The 12,399-nt window shown below is 46.1% G+C and overlaps 1 protein-coding gene across 8 annotated transcripts in view; it reads right to left on the reverse strand.

The window, feature by feature from the left end:
- Eml1 (EMAP like 1) overlaps window positions 1-12,399 on the reverse strand; it is a 175,933-nt gene that overhangs the window by 33,785 nt on the left and 129,749 nt on the right. For 5 of the 8 annotated variants that reach the window (XM_074067179.1, XM_020176218.2, XM_074067180.1 and 2 more), the window contains exon 4: window positions 11,424-11,558. In XM_074067179.1, the coding sequence (XP_073923280.1) occupies window positions 11,424-11,558 (135 nt within the window). The remainder of the gene's footprint in view (window positions 1-11,423; window positions 11,559-12,399) is intronic. The other 3 variants (XM_074067178.1, XM_020176219.2, XM_020176216.2) reach the window with 1 other exon arrangement.

Raw genomic sequence — 12,399 nt, forward strand, 5'->3', positions numbered from 1 at the left:
AAATAGGCATAAATGGAGCATCGAAAACGAGGTGCAAAAGACTGTGATCTGAAGCTTACCATTGAGCAAATGGGGGAGGGCAACATTTGGCTAATCAAGATGGGAATGGCCCTGGCGAGTGTGTGAAAAGGTTTATTTCTTTTCCACGTTTTTCCAACAGAACTTACTTAAAACTAGCAAAGTCCTGACAAAAAATTGCAGGTTGGTCTCCTGGGTGGGTGACTGCTCTGAGGAAGATGGGGCAGGTGGGACAGAAGGCATTTCATGGGAGATGTAGGGACACTACCACCATTGAGCAGCTGAGACCACCTGTGACTGCACACAGGAAACCAAATCCCAAACAGTTCAAGGACAGTGCCTTAGACGGACTAAAGCTATTTCTAGGGTAAGCATCCTACAAGCAAAACTTCCATGATGGGTTCCCAAATGCCCCATTGCTTCAGGCCCACTACTTCCCAAAGGGCCTCCCTCACCGGGAAAGTAACCTGTGGGGAGACAGCACCATCTCCATTCTAGGTAAGGACAGGGCTGCTGCTATGAATTGACTTAGAGGTCCATGTGCTGAAGCCTGTCCCCAATACAATGGTGTTGAGAGATGGGGAAGGTGTCTTCGTGAGAGAATTAATTCATGGGGGCTCCTCATGAATGGATCACTGTCTTTCTTGAGAGGCTGGGTTGGGTCTCTTGGGAGTAAGTCAGTTCTCTCAGGACTGGATTAGTTACCTTAAATGTGGGATTTTAGTCAGGTGCAGTGGCTCATGCCTTTAATCTTAGCTACCTGATAGGCTGGGATTGAGACGATTGTGTTTGGAGGCCAGTCCTGGCAGGGAGTTTGCGAAATCCCACCTGAACAATAGCCTGTCATCCCAAGCTATACAGAAGCCTGAGATCGGGAAGATCATCACTCCAAACTATCCTGGACAAAAAAAAAAAAAAAAAAAAAAAAGGTAAAAGAAAAAAGCTGAGAGTCATCCCAGTGAGGGCAGGAAACTTAAAGTAGGACAATTGTGGCCCAGGCTGGCCTGGGCAAAAAGCAAGACCCTATTTCCAAAACAACCAGAGGAAAAAAGGGGTGGTGGCATGGTTCAAGTGGTAGAGCAGCTATCTAGCAAATGGGAAGCCCTGAGTTCAAACTCCAGTGCCACACATATACAAAAGTGGGATTTTATAAAGCAGTTACCCCAGTGTTTTAGCTTCTGTACACGCTCTGGCCATATGAAGCCAATGCCATGTTATGACACAGTATGAGGCCCTCACCAGATACGACTGCTTGATCTTGGACTTCTGAACGCCCTCCAAACAAACCTCTTTTCTTTATAAAATACTCAGACTCAGGTATTTTGTTGTAGTTGCACAAAACAGACTAGACGGATATTCAGGGAAGGAAGGATTCACTACTTGAATCCCAGTCTGGGAGACCCCAAGCTCATTCTGTGTCCCCTGCACTGCCCTGGTTCCCTCCTGCTTTAAGATGTGGAATAAATGAGGGCCACAGGAATGCTGGTTTCATCACTCCTTAATGCTGCTAGAGGCACAGGCATTTTTTGTGTGTTTGCATTTTTGAAAAAAAGAAACCTAAGCAACTGTATTCCTAATATTACTTTTCATCTTAAATTTTTAACTTGACATACAATGAGAAATACCATGACTAAAAATGATCCTTTATCTCACGATCTAATAAGTACTGCTATGATTGATATCTTTGATTTCCAAGTAATTCTACCCTACGTAGGGTGGGCAGCAGGGCTGTTGTTTTGCTGATGCTTGCAAAGTGGTTCATGCGCTGTTCAGATGTAAGCAGCTCACTCTGAGACTGGCTTATTGTTCTAAACTCTGAGCCATGGTCTCTGAAATCATGCTGTGAAAGCTGGGTACCCCCCCATTGGCTTGCCAGGCCTGGGCAAACTTTACTGACCAGGCTCCCTTTATGGCCCCGTGGCTACCAAATCCCAACTGCTCCATGCCCCCTGCTGTTCCATGAACTCAACTGTTTGCCTCCTGTCCCTCCATGGACACCAACTCCGCAGTCAGACACAGCCGGCTGCTGTTTTGGTTTGTGCTCATGGTCACTTCCTGCGATGACTTCTCAGATGCCCTGTCAACACTACAACCCTCTTTGGGCCCTGTTCCCCATCCCTTTACCCCCTGCTTCATTTTTTTTCCCACAACACTTTGCTCTATGTTTTATTGGCTTCTTCACTGGGTGGTAAATCCCATGAGGGTAGCACCTTTGCTTTGCCTACTACTGTCTTCCCAGTCCCTGAGCGTGGTGTGTCAGGCAGGAGTTTCTCTCCTGGTCCTCAGGCTGCCCTTTGCACTTCCCCCCTGCCCCAGCTGTCCTGCAGCCCTGGGAGCTCTGTTTTCTCAGCCCTGCCCTCAGACCACAGGGGCCTGATGCACCCCAGAAGGGGACTCTCTCAGTAGTCCTGTCCAGCTCCATGCCACCCTGTGCCCTCCCTGTAGGTCTGTGGAAAGAGGACAATTCCCATGTGTCTGGAGCCCCCATGAATTCTGAACTGTCACACCAGCCCCACCCAGCCTCAAGCAAATCCACAGCTGCAACTCTTTCTTCTTACTCCCACCTATACAGGCGTCCCTCTCCTCCTGCTGCTCTGCCAAAGACAAGGGCAGCCAGCCTTGGGTCTTTCCCTGAGAGGGGTTTGTCCCTTTAGCTTTAAAAGGTTAGAAAAAGAGAGTGTGAGTATAAGCAACCAAAGGTCACCAGGTATCACCGAATCAGGTGGCACTAAAGTGCTTGCATTTCTTCTAAACTACAAATCACTTTTTGGTATGCTGTATGGAGGAAATGCATCGTGGCTTGGCTTCATTATTTTACAATTATTTTCCACTAGTTTTTCTGTCTCATAGAGAAACTTCAGACCCCATTTTTCCTGCTAATACTCTACCATCTTTCTGAAAGCCAAGAGGAGAGGTAACTCCACACATGCTTGCAAGTCATGAACACAAACATGACAAGGGGTCTTCCCAATTCCTGATGGCAGGGTGCACCCACAGGTGTGCTAATGATTCAGTGCCAAAGCCGCTGGGGCCTCTCACCAAAGCCAGTTACCTGGAGCAGATCCCTGAGCACATGTCTTTCCAAAACTCACAGTTCCTGGAGTGGAGAGCAGGTCTTTCAAACCCAGCACTGTCTGGAACAAGCTTTGGCTGAGAAACACCCGGGATGGAAATGACAGCCAATCCTGATAGAGTGTAATTGACTCTAATGGCCCATTCCTTACTTAGGTTGAAGGGAAAGCATCAAGTGGGTGACTTGACCCACCCTGACAGCTCGAGACAATGCCTGGTCCTGTCCTAGGAAGGGTGACTGACCACTATGCCAGAAGAAACTATGGGTCCCTGAAGGCCTGGATAGGAGGCAGCCAGGAGAGGAGACTTCTGCCTGGTGAAAGCCCTGCTCTGGCGTTGGGCTGCAGTCACTGCCTGAGAGACGAGATGAGGTGAACAGTTTCCGCAGCTTGTTTCAGCAGGAGCGGGCTTTGCTGAAAGATGGCGTGGGCCCTTTGCTGGCTCAGGAGACCATGCTAAGGGCGTGGGCAAGACAGCATCAGCCCCTTGACCCTTGCAGAGGATGTAGGGTACGCTTGAACCTTCCCCACACTAGCAGCTGGAACTGGAAACAGCACGGAGGGCCTGGACATTTGACCCAAGAAAGCCCCCACCCTGAGTGTGAGGCTCAACCAATGGCAGCACAGTGGACATCCGGGACTTGGCCACAACAGCCCATGCTGAAATCACAGGCTAGGAAAGCTCTCAGAATGTTTGGGGGTGCTCTGGGGCAGGGACTTGGGGTAGCTGCCTGTCTTTACTGGTCATGTTGCAGGCTGAAGTCCATGAGGAGGAAGGGTCAGTGTGGCCTCCTCTGTGGGGAGCCCACCTCCCACCCTCATCTGAAGGGTGCACAAATGGAGCGCTCAGCCATCAGCACTGGAGGAGAACTGAGAAGAGCCAGATGCTATCTGGGCAGTGCTTCGTGCTTTGAAAATGAGGAGTCCGTTCCAAAGTTAATCAGGTTATTTCCTCTAACTCACTCGCACCACAAAAACGTTAGTTCTCATCATGACTGGACTCCTTTTGAAAATGATCTCACGTGAAGAAGTAAATTACCACAGGAAGTCAAAATACCTTTCTATGTAAACAACAGGTCCTTATAAACATTTTCCTTCCTCAGCTTTTCCCTGGAGACATAGCCATTCAGGGCCCATCTAATAAATGTTAAGAGGTCACTGAACATTTTCTTTTGGTGGTATGGGGGTTTGAACTCAGGGCCTGGCACCTGTCAGGCAAGCCCTCTACCAGTTGAGCCATGACCCTAGCCTTTCATGGACCGTGATCCTCCTATGTATGCTTCCCTGTGTAGCTGGGATGACAGTAGGTACCACCCACCATGCCCAACCTATATTGGTTGAGAAACCTATATTGGTTGAGATGGGGGTCTCGTGAACTTTTTTGCTCACACTAGCCTTGAACCTTGATCCTCCCAACCTCTGCCTCCCAAGTAGCTAGAATTACAGGTGTGAGCTAACACGCCTGGCTGGAGACTTCACTGAGGACAAAAATTATAGCTTCAGTTGGGAGCAGTGTGATGCACACCTGTAATCCTAGCTACTTATGGATGGAGACATGGCGATCACAATTAGAGGTCAGCCTGGACATAAATGTGAGCACTGCCTCAAAAATAACCAAAGAAAAAAGTGTTGGGTGTGTGTGGCTCAAGTGGTAGAGCATCTGCCTAGCAAGTGCAAGGCCCTGAGTTCAACTCTCATCCAAAAAAAAAAGTTTAAAAAATAAAAATTACAATTTCTCAGCTTCAGAGACATTGCCAACCAAAACCAGCAGGGGGAGTACTAGCCTTTAAGTGGGGACAGGAGGGCTCTGGCAAGGTGCTCCCTCTCCAAAGCCTGTCTCCTTCACCTACAAAGTGGGAACAGAATCACTGTGTGGCAGGATTGAATGAAACAACTGACAAGAATCTACATGTATCCCTGAGCCACTCACCTGCAATCGCAAAGATGATACAACTTGAAGAATGTCAGCACTGATTATTTTAAAATTTGTTAAAAGGTAAGCAGCCCCATGGCTTGAAGAGTGAGACAACCTTTTCAGGAAAAAGATGCTTACTTCATGTCACCTGATTTCCCTGCACAAAATGTCTCTAGATCTAAAGCATGGTGTTAAAACTGCTGACACATAGGTGGCACTGCTTGCCTAGTTCTTACACAACTCTGGTCTTTATGTAATGTCCTTTCATTCCTTCAACAAATGCTTAAAGAGCAGTTTCTGTATGCCACACACTGTGCAAAGTGCTGGAGGCACAAAGACTAAGAAGTGATAAAGCTTCTGTCCTCCCTGAGCCCAAGGGAAGGTCCAGGGTGGGGGTGGAGAGAGGAGGAAGCCAGGGTCAGAGGTTGTCAGCTCCATGGAGCCACAGGCTCTCTCAAAGGCACCCATCTCAGAGTGGGGGCCATGGAAAGGGGCTCAAACAGCCCTACAGGGTAAGCTGGAGTTCCTGCAAAGACCAGTCACCCCCTCACTGTACCGCCCTCAGTTCCAGAGAATAAGTCTGATCATCTTTTCATTAGTTTGCTGGGTCTCACCCACTTTTCTACTGACTGGTTTGTGATGAGTCTTAAGGAAGTCTGATATTGTGCCGTCACAATCTGTTGAGAGCCTGAATCTTTCGTGCCACCCCTCTCTCCACTCCCCATCCTGCCTTACCATATTTTGTACACAGTAGGTGCTAAGTTAAGCAGAGTCGTGGAACTGAATGAGGAAGACGGTAGACATTTTGGGATTCTTTTTTTTTTTTTTTTTTTTTTGTAGTGGTACTAGCATTTGAACTCTAGGCTTTGCATTTGCTAGGCAGGAGCTCTATCACTTGAGCTATGCCCCTAGTCCTTTTTGCTTTATTTTTCCAATAGGGTCTCTTGTTTTTGACTGCGCCAGCCTGGACATCAATCCTCCTAGTGATGCCTCCCACGTAGCTGGGATGACAGGTGCATGCCTCCACAGCTAGCTTTTTTATTGGTTGTGATAGGGTCCTACTAACTTTTTGCCAGGGCTGGTCTTCAACCTTGATCTGCTCAATCACCGCCTCCCAAGTAACTGGGATTATAGGCATGAGTCACTGCACCTGGCCTTTTTGGAATTTCTGATTCCTCCCTTTTCAGGTTGGGGAAAAGGCAGAAACAGGAGTTGGAGAATTTCAGTGTGTCCCCAAGAAGAGAGACACCTCGAGTTTGGGGAGTGGTATGAGTAAGTGTGTGCAAACATCAGTTCCAATATTTTGTTATAGGGATGGAGCTCCAACTGCAGGCAGGCCCTGTGCTGCATATGGGATCATATTCAATCCTTAGACACTGGTACTACTTTTACTGCCACTGATGAAATTCTGAAAGGCATGAGGTAATTACAATCCCATAACAAAAAGCAGCAGAGCTGGGACTGAGGCAGAATTATGGCTATACAGTTCCGTCATTTAACCTTCTTTGGTTATGCTAATTGGAACAAACAGATTCACTCAACAATTGTTATTGAGGACTTACTATGTGCTCAGCACTGCTCTAGATGTTGGACTGGTCTGACTGGATTAATAACACCTTGCTGGCACCCAAATGTCTAACTAAAGCACCCTGGGCTGGATGCATCATGACCCACACCTAAGTGATATTGTAAAGATCTATCACCTCTATTCCACAGAGGTGAGCTTATACAGCAGAAGCCAGTGATGTCAAAATTATACCTGTCACCCTAGAAATAAAGCCTGGCAGAAATGTGATAAATGCTAGCTGCAAGGTCTGAGTGGTGAGATGAAAGGTGACTTTCCATTTCTCTTCATGCACACCTGGGTGTCCTAAAACAGGTTACTTATGTAATGACTAAATTAACTCGAAAACAAAATGAGGGCCGGGCATGGAGGTACATGGCTGTAATGCCAGTTACTCAGGAAGGGAAACAGAAGGATCATGTTCTAAAGCCAATCCAGGCAAAGTTAGTGTCAGGAAGCATTAATTACATTAACAAAATTAGTGTCTGAAACATTAATTAAAAGCAAAAGGGCTGGGGGTGTGGCTCAAGAGGTAGGGCACTTGCCTGGTAAGTCCCCAGTACTGGCCGAAAAGAAAGAGGAAGGGAGGGAGGGAGAGAGAAGAAGAGAGGAGGGAAGGAGAGAGAGGAACAGAGGAGAGAGGGAGACAGGGAGAGAGGGAGACAGGGAGAGAGCGAGAGGAAATCTTGCTGGGGAAAAGTGAGAGATATGCTGAAAAGGGGTGGTTAATACGGCCCAGGAGAGGACAAGGAGCCAGAAGATGAAAGGCCTTGAACCCTAGGCTAAGAATGGAGATTTTGATCATAGCTCAGTGATGGTAAAATAAAAGGAAACAACTGTGAGCCCTGGGGAGCTCAAGAAATCAGCCAGAAGCCAACATCATGGCATGTCAAGCTTTAGGACACATAGTAGTTCCCGAGCTCACTGTCCTGTGAAGCAGGGATGCCAGGTACGGGTGCTCAGGTTGTGTGAAACAAAAGGGTGCCACATCTGAGGGAACACAGTTCACTTGTTAACACCTTCATTACTTTGACTTTCTTTTCCTTTAAATTTGCAGTGTATGTGTATGTTACAACAAAGATTCCAGCAGATGGCCAAAACATTTCTTGTTCTAACAAAATCAGCCCATTACAACAACTTTTAGTTGGTAACACAGTGTCTTGATTACAAAGTTGACACAGCTCATTCCCCTCAGGATTTCCAAGGGGAAACCAGTGGGCTAACTGACCCTTATCAGTCTATTGACATCCAACATAAACCATGCTTCTGAGTATGTTCCTTATCCTGTTAGTATCCTGGCTACGTACTGCAAGCCTCCCACAGCAACAGTATTGCTGCTTCTCGATTTCCGTTTAATACCTACCTCGTGATGACGTGAATTGCTATATAATTACTCATAGCCATTCACGCTCAGCAACACATAAAACAGAATGTTACATTGCCTGTATCACTTTTGTCTGTAACGAAATCTTTGTCAGTGTGCAGATTAAATGCTGTTAAAAATGTTGTGGTTTCAGGAAATCAATGTGAGTCAATGCCCTGTATAGCTATCCTTATCTCAACCAGCAAAACCCCTTGTTCCTTCCTATTATTGCTTATACTCTCTCTACAACAAAATTAGAAATAAGGGCAAAATAGTTTCTGCTGGGTATTGGGGGGGGGAGAGGGAGGGGGCGGACTGGGTGGTAAGGGAGGGGGTGGGGGCAGGGGGGAGAAATGAACCAAGCCTTGTATGCACATATGAATAATAAAAGAAAAATGGAAAAAAAAAATAAATACCAAGTAATGAAAAAAAAAAATGTTGTGGTTTTTACAAGCAAAATGTTTTTAAATGTTCAATCTCAAACTCAGTGGTCCTTTCCAAAGAAAATGAGAGCCAGGAGCAAGAAGATTGGAACTGTCATAAAGAGTACAGTTTCGAAGAAAGCAAAGCATGTAATTATTTAAAATAAATGATTGTATTTTGGAGAATCTTCCGCTCAATGGTAAGGCTCATACAATGTACACAGAATAGTTTTGTATTTGCTGGTTGTTCTTACTGAGAAATACATGTGGAATTGTTTCTCTTGAGTAAAAGAAACCTTTTTCTAATTTGTGCAAAAGTGTCTTTTGTGCCAACAACAGCTTTGCACATGGGGCATGACACATTGTGAGTGTCACAGCTGACAGTCTGTTATTGATGTGAGTGAAAGCACTGTGTGTGCAAGTAATTTGCTTTAACAAATCAGGCCAGAGTCCGAGTCTTCCCTACCACACCAGCGCACACCAGCCACACTGGGGGGTGGGGGGCGAAGAGCCACCAGCTACAGGGCATCAGGGAGGATGAACAAACCCATCCCTGCAAAGAATCACGGATGGATCATAATTGATTTCCCTCACACCATGGTTACATTTTTGTCAAAATCTGGGTTGTAATCATAGGACTTATGCAAACATGTCAGATCAGAAAAAAAAGACTACCCATTTCAGATATCACCAAACACCCCTTTCGTACATCTGAGGAAAATAAAGTTGAGGGTTTTGGAAAGCCTCATGAATTACTTCCCTGTGTGCTGTACAAGCCTCTTTTTTCATGACAGCCACCACAGCAATGACGACCATCTAACTGAGTGCCAAGCACTCTGCTAGGTGCTTCCCTACAAGCTAGCTCATTTATAAGATTTTTTTTTTTAATGGTACTGGGGTTTAAACTCAGGGCCTATACCTTGAGCCACGCCACCAGCCCTTTTTTGTGATGGGTTGTTTTCTAGACAGGGTCTTGCAAAAAAATTTGCCTAGGCTGGCTTCAAACTGCAATCCTGATCTCCGCCTCCTGAGTAACTAGGATTATAGGTGTGAGCCGCCAGTGCCTGGCTCATTTACAAGATATGAGGGACTTGGGTATAAAATGTCTGCTTCACAGAGACTGGTGGAAGTGAAGGCCAGAACTGGTCACAAACCCCGATTTTCCTGTGCCCTTTCCATTTGGTCTTGCTGCCCTCAGGAACCAAACAAGCAAATCTTTTAAGACTTGAGATGGTGAGGGCAGAAGAGGCCTGGCTTGAGACTGCTGCAAGAGGTCATTTAAGAAGTAATCCAGCAGGGGCCTCCATACCTTTCTGTGCACATGCCTAGACCCCCAGCTCTGCTTGGGGCGAGGTCAGAGTGCCCAGGACAGGGGCTGCTCACGTGCGAATGGGGGAAAAAAGGGACGACTTGGCCCTCAGTCCCACCATTTCCTAGCAGCTTCTTTGCTGTTATTCTCCTGGGCCCCCAAAGGTGTCGCTAGTACCAGCAGTCACCTAAGAGGAGCCCCAAGCAACCAGCTTAAGCTGTGTTGGCTCCCACTTCCCTCTGTCTTAAGGAGACGAAGGATTTATTTTTCAATGGACACTTTCAGTTGCCTGAATTATTTTTAGAAAATGATTAATAAACTTTCCCAGTCCCTCATTTCCAAGTCAAAATTCCCTACTGTGGCGGTTCTCAACAATCCCTTTGTAAATATCTTTTATGGAAATATTTACCCAGCCCATTAACCAAAGCCATAGGATTTAAAAGATAAAACAGATCTGGGGTTTACACAATGCAGATTCTTTCTGGAAATTCTTAATAAAATTCAGATGTGCTAGGGAGGAGCCAAGTCTGTAACAACTGCCAAGATGTAGACATATCAGGTCAGCTCCAAGCTTGCCCTGAGTTGGGAGGAGCCTTGAGAGCCTCACACCTCCCGCTGGCTTGCACTGTGACCACCTGGCCTCTCTTCCAAGGTATTATCACCCAATTAGCATAATCTTCCTATAAGAAGTACTAATCACCTAAATTAGAAGAAGACAGAGCCTATGTCAATGGTTTCTGAAATTGTTAGCTGACTAGACTTGACCTACAATACGCTGAATTTTTTTCTACAAAAGATCCTTTTCAGGAGTAAACCTGAAAAAGAGTTTAAGTGTCCTTTACAGGACTGAATGGTGATGGATTTACCAACTTGGAAGCTGGGCGGCCTGTGGTTTGGGTCGATGGCATTATGACTAAGCCTTCTCTTTACGTGAGCATTTGAAAAGGAACATGTTTAGCCTCTGAAACTGAAATTCCTTCCTGCACTTGGCTAAACACGGAATAAAACTAAAGTACAATGTTTAAAGAGTTAGAATAAAGTACATGTTAGGCAGATGCACACAGAAAAACTGACCTCATCTATATAACATGTTCTTAAATCAAGCTATTAAAATGCCAAAAAGCAGTTCTCATGAATGAAATATTACTATTAGTTTCACAGATATTTATCATAAACCTCAAAAAAAAAAATTCAAAGTCAGGAGTAAGTGGAGGTCAGGAAACCAAAAAGAAAAATGGCTCATATTTTTGGTGCTAGATCACTATTAAAAACAGTCTCTGACAAATTATAGAATTACAACTTTTGACCCATTCTGCCTCAGAAAATATTTCTGACAAGCTGAAAACATCCCATTAAAATTAATTTTAAGTGGGAAGGGCTTGTGGGTATCAGTGGCAGCAGCTAGGATGGGCCACGGTGTGGGAGAAATAAAAATTAATTTTAAGATTAATTTTAGGAGGTGCTTCACATGGAATTCAGAACCACTTCCCAGTTTCCACACACTTGTTACTAAGCAAACTCTCAGCAAGTACATGTATCCACATCAGAGTGCTGGGGAGTTTGAGTTACAGGGTTTGCACCTGGACTGTGAAGGGTGTGACCTATGACTATCAGCTGCCCTCCATGGCTGTTTGATTCAGGCCACGACAATCTCAGATGAGGGCTCTGGCTTGTCTGCAGAGGCAGGGTCTTCTGACGTGCCCCTGGGGACAACCGTAATAATATCTGAGCAGTGGACCCAACCAAGAGAGGACACCTTACCTCTCACTGTTCTTCTTGCCACTGGAGGAACTGCTGGTTGAGCCTGTACGGTTCCGGCTTCCTTTGGAGTCCCCAGAGCTCTCCCTCCGGCCACCAGGTGAAACTCGTTCAGAAGAGCTGGTCCGCTTGATACTGCTGAAAGGGAGACACAGGTGGCATCCTTCACACCATGATTGCACTACACGGTCGAGTGTAAAACATACATAGGCTATCATGCTCCCACATGGATATTTAAAAAGACAGATTGGTTCTAAAATCCAAACTGCAAAGGTCAAAAAGCTTCTCACATCAGCAGTTGGGATCAATGCCTCTGCTTTTGCCACTGAGGCAGTTAGCACAGCTCAGAGTCACAGAGGAAACTGAACACTGAGGGGCTTAAAAGGACTCCATCCTGTCCTTGAGGGTGCTTCAGTCTGGACCAGTGCTGCTCAAGAAGAGTGACACTACCCCCAAGAAATATCTGGCAATGTTTGGAGGCATTTCTGGTCATCCCAATTCAGGGGAGGGGCTGCTATTGGCATGTGGTTGGGAAGAAGCCAGCGATGCTGCAACATCCCACAGTGCTCAGGACAGCTCTGAAACAAAGAATTATCCACCCCCAAAGACCAGTAGTGCTGATATCAAAGATCTCTGGCCTAAAGGTTCACTTGGAACAGTCACAAGTAGGATGCCTGGTAACAACAGACAACTCGCCACAGATAAAACACCTTTGTTTTGAGTTGGCACCTAATGCAAGCACCCAGTTGGTTCTGTAAAACCAGAGGGATTAGAGTGGCTGGAAGCCTGAAGGGGGAGGAAGGGAGACCTGGGAAGATCAAATGAAGGGTGTGATGTGTTGTAGTTACCCAGACAGAAGAGCCTGCTCTATACCCAGGAACCCCATAGATACAAAGCAGAGCCAGGGCATGGTGAAGACTGAGCGTCCCCCTCCCACAGCATGTAATGCACAGACAGTTGCGCCCTCCTAATGTTATAA

The sequence above is a fragment of the Castor canadensis genome, chromosome 3, assembly GCF_047511655.1.
Source record: "Castor canadensis chromosome 3, mCasCan1.hap1v2, whole genome shotgun sequence".
Classification (NCBI taxonomy): Eukaryota; Metazoa; Chordata; class Mammalia; order Rodentia; family Castoridae; genus Castor; species Castor canadensis.